This window comes from Hordeum vulgare, chromosome 6H, assembly GCF_904849725.1.
Source record: "Hordeum vulgare subsp. vulgare chromosome 6H, MorexV3_pseudomolecules_assembly, whole genome shotgun sequence".
NCBI classification, from domain to species: domain Eukaryota; kingdom Viridiplantae; phylum Streptophyta; class Magnoliopsida; order Poales; family Poaceae; genus Hordeum; species Hordeum vulgare.
The window spans coordinates 11,091,844-11,107,068 of record NC_058523.1 but is presented as its reverse complement, the minus strand read 5'-3'; the positions used below and the strand labels follow the sequence as shown (position 1 = coordinate 11,107,068).

The window sequence follows — 15,225 nt, the reverse complement described above, 5'->3', positions numbered from 1 at the left end:
TCATGGTCGTGCCACCGCCGGCGAAGCGGCCCACTTTTTGCTCGACTCGGGATCGTCCCTTCCCCTCCGCGTGGACCCGTCCCACCCCTTTCCACCGACCCGTTGCCTCCCCCTGGGGCCCACGACATCGTCCTCGCCAGGAACGCCTGCCACCGCCGCCCGCCGCCGGCGTTGCCGAAGCTGCCTCCGCCGCCCGCGGGCCGGCCTCCGCGCACGCTCCCCTCGGGGCTCCGCCCGCCGCCGGCGTTGCCGAAGCTGCCTCCCCCGCCCGCGGGCCGGCCTCCGCGCACGCTCCCCTCGGGGCTCGCTCCGACGAGGTCGATCAGGCTCGTGGCGTGGCGCAGGCGGCGCAACCTGAGCACCTGCTCCCTCACGTGGTGCAGTAGCCGCAGGGTGAACCTCTTGTGGTCGCTCCACTCGACGGTCGCCGCCGACGCCACGAAGAGCGAGTGCCCCGTCGAGTGCGACCTCGGCAGCCTCGCCGCCCGCCGCTCGCCGCAGCATCTCCAGCTCCATCGCCTCCTCCTTCCTGTCGTCCTCGTCGCTCTCCTCCTCTTCCCGCACCGGTATCGCCATGGCGTGCGGCGGCGATGACGAAGGCGAGGGCTGACGCCGCGCCACCTGCACCGGCGACGGGGGCGGAGGCGGCGGCTTCTCGAGGTTGGCGCGGAAGAGCGGGCACGTGATCCGCGCCTCCAACCAGGGGTCGATGCACTCCGGGTGGAAGGCGTGCGAGCAGTGCGGCAGCAGCCGGAGGAGGAGGTGGAGCACGGTTTTTTTTTACGGGGAGGTGCAACAGTTGGATCTATTTTTGTTTACTCGCTGTAGGAGGAGGTGGAGCACGGTCAGCCTTTGGTGAATTTGGTAACTGCACACCGTCGTGGTGCATGGATGGTGGAAGGCCGTTAGATTGGAATTTGTTGACTAATTGTGTGATGGTGATTAATGTTTGTTTTTTATGGGTGTAATAGCTGTGTGTACTTAGAAAAGTTTTCGTTTGATCTTTTATTAGTTGTACTAGCAAAAGAGCCCGTGCATTACAACGGGGTAACAAAATTATGCCCTTCAAATCAACCGACTCGTAACATATTTTACCTACAATGATTATAAATAATATACAACCCATTTTGTTAATTAAAATCAATAAAACTGATGTTGATTGCACTTAATAATTAGACATGTTAATATAATACAATTAGTTGATGGACTACAGGACATGACACAAACTTAGAGACCGGTTATCGTGAACCAAAATAAATCAAACAGATTAAGTGATTAGATCTTTTATTGCAACTACAAGCTCGACTCACCACCAGGCTTAAGTTCTCTTATTGCACACAATGTGTAGCTGCTACTAAAATGTTGATATCACCTCCGACAGCAAGGCTTTTTTATTCTCCCCCTTCTCACGCCCTCTCTTAACTGCAAAAAGTTTCAGATACACCATGGTTGCTTGCTTTCTTGGCAGCTAATTTACAGATCCGAACACACTTTGCAAGGCCAAACTGGAGAAAGGTGTACTCTGTCTTGGTACCCACAAGAACCCTTGTATAGGTTAGTCACATTTGATTAACAAAAAATTGGTTGTGCACCTGATCAAAAATGAGAGAGAAAGGAACAATCAACAGAGTGATGCTCACGTACTATTCAAGAGGAGGAGACTCAATTGCCGTGTTGCAAGCCTGCAACCCACGGGTACATAATTTTTCCAAGTGTATGTCGTCATATACATGCCTAATGCTCAATAATCGATGGAAAAATTGATTGCTAATGTTTGAAGAGTAAAAGAACAGCCTACACGAATATGATCATGCCAAGGGTGGTATTAATCAGTATTATCTAGCTATGTTTTTCCGGTCCAAGTGACATTTCCAATTTCTCATGGAAAAGGTATTTTTCAGATTTTTTTCCTGTTTTAGGATATATCACCACCTATATGTGCTTTGCAACAGTTTTTGGGCCACGGAAAACAAATGTATTAGAGTCCGAAGAGGCTAAGAAAACTCTGATTAATCAAACAACATGAATGTATACTGGAGAAATTAACTGGCATATATTTCCTAATAGATGGGCCGACTGTCAAAATATTTGAATCAAAGCAGGTTGCTTCTTGCAATTTCAAGCCTTCGGTTTACTTCTTACTTTTGTCCAAGCTTCCAAGGGAGCGCTTTGTATTGATGGAGGTGCTTCATAAAGCAGTTGAGATATATATGCATGGGCTGTGAATGCATAAACAACTAAAGATTTAGTGGTATTCACCTTGTGAACAAAGATGAAACCAAGTCTAGACATGAAAATAGAAATCACATGATTTCGATAACAGAAGCATCACCATCTAGGAAACTAAAACACTCACAATTAGCCTAATTAATTTTAGATTGGGCTCATACATTAGCAAACACCTTATGGAAAAAGGGGTCACACATTACATAAAATTGCAGATGAAAAGAAAGAGAAGGTAAGTGACCTTAGAATTTATAGATGAAAAGCATGCTCCAATAGTACACAACGTTGCTGAACTATGCATCTCCTGAAATCTGAAACCAACAGGCCACATCTCACCATGGCGCTTCTCCATTTTTTAGCCCATTCAGTACATTGATGTGAGGAATAAATCAATAGATCTATGTGTTATTTGAGGCATAATCTGGGTTACAAACTGCAAGAATTCTTTCCAATCGGACCAGCCACATCCATCTTGAACAAATTAACTAAGAAATAATAACGTGAAACTATGAGTGCTCAGCACCGGCTGCAGCTCTAATGATAACCCCTCCTAGCACCAGCAGACCGAGCTACTGAACCCAAGCGTATGTCAAGGTTTCCTAGTTAATTTGGTCAACTACTGAATTTGGAAAGGGGATTTGACTTACAGGGAGTAGCTAGGTGACCTTCAGGTGTGAAACAAAGTACCTTGTTCGTGCTTCGGGCTCGGGGATGAGGCCGAGAGGAGCTTTGGGAGGCCGCCGGCAGTAGGAGCTCGGGGTGGCCGGCAGCCCCAGGTGAGGTCGGATTAAATTTCCGCCTCCATGAAGACCTCCTCCTGCACCAGAGGTCGTCGTTGCTACAAACCTCCCCGGGACAAGCAACCGTGTTCACGAGCTTTGCCTCACCAGCATCCTTCTCCTCCTCCTTGAAGTAATTGAGCCGGGATGCACGGAATCGAGCTATTGGAGCAGCTGTCGGGGCTCTTGAGATTGGCGCTACAGGGGAAGTCCACGCAGGCGGTGAGTATGGCGGCCGCGTGGACGTACTTGGTATGGGAGCAGGTATCCGATGCCCGGGAAGCTCAGGTGAGGAGGGCGGCCACATGGCGCCCGTAGACAACACAGTTCTGGCTGCACACTGCACCACGCTGCCGTCTGCAGCAGCAAGCCGCCGCCCGTCCGACCTCCAGTCATCGCACCTCCCCTCTTTCCCCCTTTATCTCCTCCCCTGTCTCCGTGCCTCCTTTGTGACATGAGCTCCGGATGCCTTGGATCCGACAGAGCTCCGGCCTTCCTCGTCATGATCGGCGACCCCCGTCCTCACCGCCCGCCTCTAGATCCTCCCTAGCCCCTGCCGCGTACAGATCCGTGTGCTGCAAGCTCCATCCCCCGCCGTTGTTCTGCAGATCGCGGGTTGAACGCAGAGTTCTTTTTCACAAACGAAAGGTTTTTATTTTCACTTATTTACTGGAGTGCGGGTTGATTTCTGAAAACGGCAGGGGCTTTTGTGCAAAAACGCTACGACGGAAGACCAGAAACCTAATTTGCTTTATTAGTAGGTATAGATAGATAGACTACAGATATCCATATGCATGCATATATGTACGTAGATGAACTTGAGCTAAACCTAGCGTAGTGTCGGGTGTATATTAGCGTGTATCGGTGCAGGCAGCTCAAAGCCCGCTCGAACCCCGCGACACCCATGGGCCGTCCGGGCCGGGCCGCCCGCGCAAAGAAGAAGAAGAAGAAGCGGCGGCGCCACCGGTTTCCGAAGTTTCGGAACGCGCGCGCGCTCGGCACCCGCCCGCGAAACCAAAACCGGCAGCGGATTATACGCCGTCTCATTCTTCTTTCCTTCCCATTTACAGTACTTATTAATTATTACCTTTTACCCCTCGGCGTACGCGCCGCGTGTCCCTGCCGACGGGGCCCCCACGTACGCCCCTCGCTGGGCCGGCTCCCCGGGCCCGGTGATCCCGTGACTGACACCGACAGGCGGGCCCGACGCGGGGAGGCGATAAAGGCTCGTGGTCTCCTGGTCCTCGGGCTCGATCCGAGTTCGACTTTGGCTACTCAGGCTCAGACCCAGACTCCAACTCCAACACCGACCGGAGAAGCCGAGCCCACCTTCCCCCCCCTCTCCCTCCGCCGACGCCGGGGAGAAGCAGCAGCAGCAGCAGCAGCATGCCGCCGAAGCGCGGGCGGGGGAGAGGCCGGGGCCGGGGCCGGGGGCGGGGGCGCGGGAGGCGGCGCAAGGTCACGTACGCGGACGAGGGGAGCGGCGGAGGGACTGACGACGACCTAGGTCTGCCGGACCTCCCTTCCGCATCCACCGCCCAGACCACGCGCGGCCGCGGCCGCGGACGACGGCCCGCTGTGGAGTCGGAGGTAACCTAGCGCCGTACCACGCTAGCTAGGTCTCCCCTCCCCTCCCCTCCGAGCTCTCCCAGTGCAGCCATCCACCCAGCCGCCTCGCCGGAGGAGCGTCTCGGCGCGGCCTCGGCAGAGGAGCCAGCCGGCCGTCTCGTTGGGCCGTGCTTTTGTTTCGTTCCTGCCTTATTCTCGCCTGCTTCCGGGAGGAGCGCCGACTGCGGGATCTCAACCCAGGCCACCTCCCGTATCTGACCTAGGGTTTTGGTGGTCGGTGTGGCACAGCCTGTTCGTCTTCGCTTACTAAATCCATGAGCTAGGGTTTTAACAGCCGCTCACAATACTCAACACATACCAGCGGATTTTAGCAGCTCCCCCCTTTAATGAACAAACGCTTAACGGTTGTTGCTGGCAGGAGGGCGATGACGCGATGGAGGTCAGCGAGGAGTTGCCGCCCCCTTCTGATGTGGTGAGTATAATTTCCCCTCAAGCAAGGAGCTGCCTCCCCCACCGCCTTCTGATGTGGTTGATATGCATACCCATGACTTTGAGCAGCTCCCCCTAACTTTTCCTTCTGGAAGAGCTTCGTGAAATCCTCAATGGCTGCTTCTTGTTGCTCCTGGGTTGCAGGAGAACGGCGTGGAGAAGGGCAACAAAGACATGGAGATGCCACCGCAGGATTCTGCCGAGGTCATTGTTTGTTCTTATGGCATGCAAGTTTCATGGATTGAATTGTTTTAGAAAGCAGTAATGCTTGCATTGTTTCATCCTCATGCTGGGTTCCTTCATTCCAGGACAAAGACACAGAAGGGGGAACTGAGAACTCAAGACCAGCAAGAAAGCGTAGGAGAGATTCTGTTGCTGACCCCTCTTCACTTGAGCCTAGGCCTGCGCGAGTTAGGAAGACGCTGAATCCTGCACCCAAGGTTACAAGCTTCTTCTACCTTTCTTGTCGATACTACTGCCATCCCTTCAGTTTTCAAGTCTAATGAGTGGTGGATGGATGATTATGACTGTGTGTGCTCATGTTGTTTGTGCACAATTTGTAAGAATTTTCCTAGTTGCTTGTATGTTTTTCATATATTAGACAGGCACACACATAATCTATTTTAAATTCGCTTTTGTATATACGTAAACAAGGAGCATAACTGGCAATATGCATGCATTCTCGAAGCAACGCTTCAGCTACCAAAGATGTCAAATACTTTACATAAAAAGTGCCTACATTTTCTGAATACCTGCTCACATTATAGCCTTTACCTTTCCCAGTATGTACATAGCACATGACATGTTTTTGTTTGTGGCTGGCATTTGCAGGATACAAAAAAGAGAGATGGAACTTCAAACATGTGTCATCAATGCCAGAGGAATGACAATGGAAGAGTCGTGCGTTGTCTGGGCTGCAAAGAATATATGAGGAGATACTGCATGCTCTGCATAAATCGCTGGTTTGTGCCCTCTAAGCCCATTCTTCTGTTGCATTTGCCTGCCTGTTTTCATGGAGTTAAAGCACTTGCGTTTTTTTTTCACCTCGTATTTTGTAAGTACTTTGTTCAGTCACCATGATGTGTTTGTTAACAAAATGACCTGGCTTGTGTTTGTTGCGTGATCCGAACAGGTATCCGCATTTAACAGAAGATGACTTTGTGAATAGTTGTCCATTTTGTCGCAATAATTGCAACTGCAAGACTTGTCTGCGGAAAAACATAATAAGCAAGGTATGCCTTCAGTCTTGTGTTTCAGGCTTCATTTCAAATTTGTTTCCTGTCTGCAGTATGTTTGATACTCCAATGCCTCTATACACTTGCGTAATCCTGAAGCAACTTGAGAGGGCAAATGCCATGCATTCCCGTTGCTTTAAATTTGTGTTTTCCACTGTAGTGCGGTGTATAGTAAAAAAGCTGCCAATGCTGTTATAGCATAACGGTAAGCTCTCCAGGTGAGGGAGCTGCCTGCCAGGGCTCGAACCCTGGTGGCACAAAAAAAAGGTCCCTCGCTGGTTCCCCTGCTAGTGGCTGTGCCTGTGGTAATGGTGTGACCCATGGGGGCCCTGGTTGCTGGCCCAGGTGACGGTGCAGCCTGCCAGGGTCCAGGGCCATCTCTTGGTTGGTTGGCTGAGAGCCTCCTTAGTGAAATTCTGTGGGGCGGTCTTACCCCACCTGCAGTTTTTTTTTTGTAGTAAAAAAGCTTCCTTTTTGGGGACTTTTGGCCATTCATGAAGATTTGAAATAGTTAGTCAGCGTAAATAATAGCACAAAAATAAATTGCTTGTTTGTTCCTCTTATTTATTCCACAGGTTGACAAATGGAAAGTATCCCGTGAAGATAAAATTAAATTCTCTCATCGAACTATACACTTTCTGCTCCCATGGCTGAAAGACTTCCACCACGAGCAGATGCAAGAGAAAATTGTTGAGGCAACAATTAAAGGTATTATTGTTGGCTTGTTAAAACGTTAGTTTGTCAGTTTCTTGCTTAAGAACACGATTCTACCCTGTCCCTTCGTCGTTTCAGGCATTGACTTTGTCCAATACAACCCAATGATCATTTATTTTTCTATTGATCTGAAGTTGATACTATAAAAAATAATAAAATATTTCGGTGTTCAATAGTTATCCGAATTTCAGAATTTTGACTGTATGCATTTCAGGATGGACTTGTCATTTATTTAGGAATAATTAGTAAGTCAATGCTCCGTTGGCTCTGCTATTTCTGATGTTGCTTCCATAACAGGCATTGATGCATGCGAAGTGAAGGTTCCACAAGCTAATTGTGCAAAAAATGAAAGGATATTCTGGTTAGTCTTGCTTCATTTTTGAAGTGTGCAAATTAGTTGTTCTTGGTTGTCTAATTCGTAATTTTCTCTGGGACAGTAACAACTGCAGAACATCTATAGTTGACTTCCACAGAAGCTGTGATAAATGTTCCTATGATATCTGCCTCATTTGCTGCCGGGAGCTTCGTCTTGGGCGCTGTCCTGGTGGTGCTGCTGCAAGTAACATGGTCCTTACACAACCTGAGGTAGAAGGCAAGGAAGATTTGCAACAGACACGTAGTGATGATAACGCTGTGAGTCAAAAGATTCCTGATGGACAGAATGGCCTGTTGAGGAACAGTGCAGTTCCTGTTGAGGATAGTGCTGCTGTTGCAAGTAGCACGGTCCTTACACAACCTGAGGTAGAAGGCAAGGAAGATTTGCAACAGACAAGTAGTGATGATAACTCTGTGAGTCAAAAGCTTTCTGATGGACAGAGTGATGTGTTGATGGACAATGCAGTTCCTGTTGAGGATAGTGCTGCTTTGAGTCGATGGATGGTAAATAGCAATGGAAGCATACCTTGCCCGCCAGTTACATTTGGTGGTTGTGGAGATTCTGTTCTTGAACTTAAGTCATTGTTGGAGGAAAATGCTGTTTCTGACTTATTGGAGATGGCCAATGCAGAGGGCAACAATGAAAGAGTGCTGGAGGTGGGAGGGTCAAAATGTTCTTGTGTCACTGACTCTGGTGATGCGACATCACAGAAATTGGCTTGTAGAGAGAACTCGAGTGACAACTACATATATTGCCCAAATGCTAGAGATGTTCAAAGTGGAGCTTTAGATCATTTCCAGGAGCACTGGTTGAAGGGTGAGCCTGTTATTGTTCGTGACGTGCTTGCATTAACTTCTGGGTTGAGCTGGGAACCAATGGTTATGTGGCGAGCTGTACGAGAAAAGAAAGAAAAGAATGAACGTGAGCGGCTATGTGTTACAGCTCTTGAGTGCCTGTCATGGGTTGAGGTAACTGGCATCATGATACTTTCTAGAATAGCATCAGTAGGATTGCCTGTGACAACTGATATCAAGTATACTGCATGCATAGATCTTTGAAATTCATTCAATTACTAGATGCAGAGTTTCTTCTGCTTTCATTAACTTTATGATTCTGTTTCTAGCAGATTGATACTAATGAGCATGGAGAATTTCTTGGAATGTAGGTGTATGTATGTCTGTGAATACATGATCAGTTAGTGTGCTTGCTACATAAGAATTCAAGTTAACAGAGTTCCTATGAATTTAACTTTTGTTTCTGCCTGCACACCGTCTAGTATTTTCATGTACTGATGTGTTTTTGGTGGTGGGCAAGTCCCAAGTGTTCCTTGTATGTTCAACATGGTTAACCATGGTTGGGGTACTATGGATGTTTCTTCTGAACCTGATTTCCTATGTTGCACTTAGCATCTAGATCATTTTTATTTTGACATGAAATATTCTTAACAGTACCATTACTTTTGTTGAATTTTTAATGCAGGTTGAGGTGAACACTCACTTCTTTTTTGATGGGTATTCTCGTGGGGCTGTTGGTCCAGAGGGTTTGCCCTTGTTACTCAAGCTTAAAGATTGGCCACAACACAGCTCATTTGAGGAGCGATTGCCACGGCATGGTGCCGAGTTCATATCTGCTTTGCCATTTCGTGAATATACAGATCATAAATCTGGTCCTCTTAATCTGGCAGTGAAGCTACCACCTGATGTCATAAAGCCAGATCTTGGTCCAAAGACTTACATTGCGTATGGTGTTGCTCAGGAGTTAGGAATTGGTGATTCGGTCACCAAGATTCATTGCGACATGTCTGATGCGGTAGATAAATTGATATTTCTTATGCTTCCTTCCATTCATATATGTACACATTATGGATTGCCATCTAGTTCATTTTGAATCTGAAGTTGTTATGCTTACATTTTATCCTTGTGGTATTTCGAAAAAGAATTAGGGTAGAAGTTAGACTCAAGCCTCGGTATCGGGTTTGCAACCTGGTGTCCACCATTACATGCCAGGAGATTTGATTATCTATACATGCAGTTTGAGTTAAGCACTGCGTGAAGATGAATATCACCTATATATGTTCTAGGTGTAACTGCCTGTAGGTTCTGAGTTTGCTTTTGTTGCTTTCAGTCAAGCCTGCATGCTTTGGTTTTGCTTTAATGCTAGACATAGCAGTTCACATTGTTGGACTCTTGGTTGCTGATGGATCAGTGATCACTTGTGTTCAGAAACCGTAAAAACATTAATTTAGTGATTGTGAAGATATATTTGGCACATACTTCACCCAGCTGCCACATTGACCTTTCCCCTGTTTTGATGTCTCGATTTGACAATGTTTTGATTTCCTTGTACAGTTTATGATTGAAATCCTGTTTCGTATTGTATAAATAGGTCAATATCCTAACACATACTGATGAAATAAAGCTCAAAGCAGAAAGGATTACAGCTATTGAGAAAAAGAAAGAGAGTTTGGCCAGAAAAGATGACAGAAATCTTCAAGCTTCACAAATAGATCCTGACCGTGACATGTCGATAGCTGAATTAATCAAGGTGCCGAGACCTGAAGGAATTGAAGATGGCTCAGTCATTAAGCAGCCACTATCTGATGCTCTTTTAGATGAGCGGGATGGGGCTCACCAAGATGTGGTAGCAGATGAAGCTGAGGGAAACTTGACTCTGAATGGGCGAGTGGCCATTGAAGGTGAAGGGGTTCACAAAGATGTGGTAGCTGATGAAGCTGAGGGAAACTTGACCGTGAATGGGCGATCATCCATTGAAGGTGATGTGGATCATACAGATCTTTCCATTTCTAAGGAGATTGAAGAAGGCACAGTTAAGGAGAGGGAGGGTGAGGGTAGTCCTTTCAGCCGTGAAGATAAAAGTGCATCTCCAGATAATACAGATGTAACATGTGAACCTACTGGTCATCAAACACGACCCAGACGAAGTGCCACTCGTTATTCTAATTTATCAGAGAGAAAAAAGAAAGGAAGCACAGGGAGAAAAAAGAAAGAGAGAAAAAAGAAAGGAAGCACAGAAGATGAGATGTCTGAACTTCCCATATATCTTGAGCCAAAAGACGATGGTCTCCCATTTGCAGACGAAAATCAACCAGAGGGTGGTGCATTGTGGGATATATTCCGCCGGGAAGACGCCAGTAAACTGCATGAGTATCTAACAAAGCATTCAGAGGAGTTTAGGCATTACAACTATGAATCAGTAAAGCAGGTGATTTAGCTCCGTTAACTGTTTGACCATGGAATGCCTTGTGGCATCTTATTCTAATGTCGTGTAACTGTTTATCTTGCAGGTTATTCATCCTATACATGACCAGTGCTTTTACCTAACAAATGAGCACAAGAGAAAGCTTAAGGAAGAATATGGTCAGTTCAGAATAATGATTTATTTTGGAAGATTAACATTACTTCAGTGATTTACTTCCTGGTTCTTTACCATTTGCGTATGCAGGAGTTGAGCCTTGGACATTTGAACAGAAGCTTGGTGATGCAGTCTTTATTCCTGCAGGATGTCCCCACCAAGTCAGAAATTTGAAGGTATGATATGCCACACATGGAAACAGTTGCTGATTTCCTCTGTCATTAATGCCATACAGAAATGACTCCTTTTTAAGTTTGACCATGTATATAGAAATATATAATAACATCCAGAACATCAAGTATATATATAGTACGAAAATGTACTTAGGTTTGTCAGGTCAAACATATTTAATAAGAATAGAAAAAATATGGTAACATGACCCTGTATATACACCCTCATTCCTAAATACAGGTCCTTTTAGAGGTTTCACTAGGGAACTGCATACGGATGTATAGACATACTTTAGAGTGTAGATTTACTCATTTTGCTCTGTATGTGGTCTCCTAGTGAAATCTCTAAAAAGACTTATACTCCCTCCGTCCGGAATTACTTGTCACACAAATGTATAAAATTGGATGTACCTAAAGCTAAAATACATCTACTCCCTCTATCCATATATATAGGGCCTAATGTGTTTTTCGAGGCTAACTTTGACCGTATGCTAGAGCAATAATATATGACATGCAAGTTACACAAAGCATATCGTCAAATTCGTACGTGAAAGGAGCTTTCATTGATATAATTTTTACATTATACATTTCATATACTATTAATCTTATCAATAGTCAAAGGCAATCTCGAAAAATGCATTAGGCCCTATATATATGGATGGAGGGAGTAGATACATTCATTCATATGACAAGTATTTCCGGACGGAGGGAGTATTTAGGAACGGAAGGAGTAGAAATGTAGCATTTCTCTTTTTGTTAACTGCTTCTTTTGTTCTTTGGCAGTCATGTATAAAGGTTGCACTTGACTTTGTTTCTCCGGAAAATTTACAAGAGTGTATCAGGCTGACAGAAGAGTTTCGTCTGCTTCCAAAAGGGCATAGAGTGAGTGAAGATAAGCTAGAGGTATGCCGTTTTCCTATACTCTCATATTTGTCTTTTTATTTATCTCTATGCTAATCCTGACCATGACAATATATGAACATTCTTGTTCATACATAGTATGCCACCCTTGATATCTCCGTAACTGTTACATGCTCTATTTTTTCTGCACTCTTTTGTAATTCTGAAATCCTGTGACAATCTGAACTGACAGGTTAAGAAGATAGCTTTTCATGCAATCAAGAAAGCCATTCATTATATCAAGAAAAAACCTGAGGATAAAAGGTTAGTGACAGCAACTCCCAGCATGGTCTGAACATGCTTTTGCTATGACATAAAATGTACCAACACAGGATACGTGTAAATAATGCTACATTAGTGTTCCTGTGCACATCTGCCTACTGCTATGCTATGCACACTTTTGCAGGGCCTCTTTATCTGCAATCTGATTATTATTTTAGTAATGGTGCATTGGTGATCTTATGCATTGCTGAGGGTCTTTTTGAAAATGAATTAAATGAACTCCATTCGCATGTTCATTATTTCCAAACAAAACTGTGCTACATGGAGGTGCTGTTGCCATGCAAATTTTGTGGAGATAACTGGGGAGTTGATTTCCAAAATTTAAAGTTCCCATATTGTGATCTGAGAACCTATCATGCACTGATGGTTAAGTAGGTTAAGTGCTTTATTATTAGGATATTATTTACTTTGTAAATAATGAAAAATATTGTATTCTTTCACCAGCTCTGATGACGAAGTTCAAGATAAACCTGTTCCAAGAAAAAGGAAACCTGGTCCGAAAAAGGGAAAACTTGGTCGTCCGAAAAAAGGGAAAACTGGCCCAGTTGAACCTGCAGAACCAGAGGAGCACGAAGAACAATCAGCTCAGGAAATGTCCCCAGTTGAAGATGAAGGTGCAGAAATGGAGGCGGACCAGGGGCAATCGGCTCTGGACATGTGTGAAGCGAAACCTGGCACAAGTGTCCGGTGTGGTTCGAGAAAAAGAAAACCTGGTAGTCTGAAAAAAGGAGAACCTGGCTGTGCGAAAAAAGGGAGACCTGGTCGTTCAAAAAAGGGAAAACCTGGTCCAAACGAACCTGCAGAACCAGAGGAACAAGACGAAGGTGCAGAAATGGAGGTGGACCAAGGGCAATCAGCTTTGGACATGTCTGAAGGGAAAGATCGAGCTGCTGAAATGGAGCAACAAGAAGAGTCAGCTCTGGGCATGTCTGAACCTAAAGATGAACCTACAGAAATGGAGGAGCACCAGGAAGAGTCGGCTCAGGGCATGTCTGAACCTAAAGATGAGCCTGCAGAAATGGAGGAGCAACAGGAACGGTCAGCTCTGGACATGACTGAAGCCGAAGACAAACCTGCGGAGATAGTGGAGCACCTGGAAGAGTCAGCTCTGGACATGACTGAAGCTGAAGACAAACCTGCAGAGATGAAGGAGCACCAGGACCGGTCAGCTCAGGACATGACTGAAGCCAAAGACAAGCCTGCAGAGATGGAGGTTCACCAAGAACAGCCAGCTCTAGATATGTCTGTAGATGAAGACGGGCTTGCAGAAATGAAGGGGCACCGAGGACAGTCAGCTCAGGACATGCCTGAAGTCGAAGATGGAGCTGCAGAACTGGACATGCCTGAAGCTAAAGTTGAAGCTGCCAAAGACATGCCTGAAGTAAAAAATGGAGCTGCAAAAATGGAGGACATGCCTGAAGCTAAAGTTGAAGCTGCCAAAGAAGGCGAGCCATCAGAAACAGAGGAGCGCCACGAGCAACCATCTGATGGCATCTCTGAAGCTAAAGAAGAAGGTCCTGCAGTGGCCCAGGAGGCTGAGGCTACCACCATGCCTAGAACGGCATGAGGGGCAACGCTTTGCGCCCGCCGCTCTGTAGAGACCGTGTTCCACCCGTATGACCATGACTATATCCGTTGTAGTAGCATTTTGCGGGAGCGCATCGACGAGAGACCGTCGAGCTCCCTGACCCCCGAACTTGCCGCTCAGCAGGTGTTCGAGCGCCTGTAGGGCGGGCTGGGGAGGGGAACCGGAGGCGCTCCGTGAGAACCTTGGTTGTGGAGCGCCGCTTGGTAGTTGTCTATCTGTGGGCTGTGGAAGACTGGATGAACAGCCATAATTATTTTGGTGGTGTTTTTAGTAGTGCTGACAGCAGGGTTGCTGTATACTTAACCTTGTAAGCTGGGACTTGCATATCAACCTCCAGTGACCGTATTAATTAATGTTGGTTTATTATTTGTCTTGGGTCCATGTGCATCTTCCATTCATATGTGCCTGTCGTGCTGCTGTATATATAGACATATTTTAGAATGCAAATTCGTCCGTAGTGAAATATCTAGAAAAACTTGTACTACTAGAAACGGAGGTAGTAGTTGCTACTAGTAAGATCCGTCATCAAGATGGTGATCGCAGCACCACTTTATGTCTGGGTTGAGAACTCTTTTGCTCTGGCCTTTCTTTCATTGGGCTTAGGAACGATCAACTTATGTTGTTACCTTGTTGAGAGTGTCATCCACAACCTGATTGACTCCATCGTAGGTGTTAATTTGATACCTTGTAAAGGCTCTGCCATGTTATGTTTTCTTTTTTGAGGCTACCATGTTATGTACTCTGTTTGTTGATGTATTTGGCGCAGCTGCCTTGTGAAGAGACCTTCTATTTAACGCTGTAGGCGCTGGGAGGATGCAAAACACCCCTGAAAAATGGCACAGGTTAAATAACTAGAATATCAGGGATTTTATTGCAAAACATACGATATGGTAGAGCTTTTTGTAGGTACATCCTGCGCTCATAAAAAGGAAGTAGAGAACATTCATATACTAGTGAGCCCGGTTGCCAAACATCGCTCCGATTGTCCACCCAGCTGTAGGATAAAGTTTGAAGCAGAGATGCGGTGATGGGAGGACCACTTTGGGTGTGTTTGGAAGCGGTTTTCATCTTATGCTAGTTGTTTTCATTTGAGACATGTTGAGTCTAGACATGCTTAGTATATACAACTGTGGTTGTTTAGTGTAGTTGTTTGGTAACAGTGTATGTATTGACGCATGCTGAGCTGAGGCTGTGTTTGGTAGGCTGCATCAAACGAGATATGCTATGCCAAGAGTGTGTTTGATAGGCGTCATCAAACGAGACATGAATATATTTTTTGGATGACTTCGTCCTCCCCACTCTGTCCCGACCCCTCACCTATATCCACCTCCCCCCCGATCCCCTCTGCTCGCACCTCCTCCACCCATGGCGTCGCCCAACCTTCACCAGCCACGCCCCCTCACCTCCCGTCGGCAGCCTAGAAACCCTGTGCTGCCCATCAGGTTTCTCCCCCCACCTGACTCCAACCCACTCCCAAGTGTGCCTCGATCCATGGCGATGGATTCGGGCTGATCCAGCCCTGCCG

General features: G+C 46.3%; 1 protein-coding gene and 1 pseudogene across 2 annotated transcripts; one reads left to right on the top strand and one right to left on the bottom strand.

The window, feature by feature from the left end:
- On the bottom strand, positions 1 to 774 carry LOC123404884 (annotated as a pseudogene).
- A 3,602-nt stretch (positions 775 to 4,376) lies between these two features.
- Positions 4,377 to 14,068, top strand: LOC123401003 (lysine-specific demethylase JMJ25-like). Of its 2 annotated transcripts, none has more exons than XM_045094720.1 (16): positions 4,377 to 4,595; positions 4,993 to 5,013; positions 5,208 to 5,267; positions 5,372 to 5,503; positions 5,895 to 6,025; positions 6,196 to 6,295; positions 6,874 to 7,006; positions 7,310 to 7,373; positions 7,450 to 8,356; positions 8,868 to 9,197; positions 9,774 to 10,610; positions 10,693 to 10,765; positions 10,851 to 10,936; positions 11,714 to 11,833; positions 12,024 to 12,094; positions 12,557 to 14,068. In XM_045094720.1, exons 1-16 carry the CDS (start codon positions 4,392 to 4,394, stop codon positions 13,677 to 13,679), a joined length of 4,392 nt encoding a protein of 1,463 aa, XP_044950655.1. In that variant the 5' UTR covers positions 4,377 to 4,391; the 3' UTR covers positions 13,680 to 14,068. The 2 variants fall into 2 exon arrangements, with proteins under 2 accessions (XP_044950655.1, XP_044950654.1); XM_045094719.1 differs by having other exon boundaries at positions 4,993 to 5,046.
- The last annotated feature ends 1,157 nt before the right edge of the window (positions 14,069 to 15,225 follow it).

Bases quoted from the DNA above. Each gene is read 5' to 3' on its own strand.
- LOC123401003 (XM_045094719.1), top strand. From the start codon at position 4,392: ATGCCGCCGAAGCGCGGGCGGGGGAGAGGCCGGGGCCGGGGCCGGGGG. The intron at 7,007-7,309 runs GTATTATTGTTG...CTTCCATAACAG, and splicing joins TGTTGAGGCAACAATTAAAG to GCATTGATGCATGCGAAGTG. The intron at 9,198-9,773 runs GTAGATAAATTG...TTGTATAAATAG, and splicing joins ATTGCGACATGTCTGATGCG to GTCAATATCCTAACACATAC.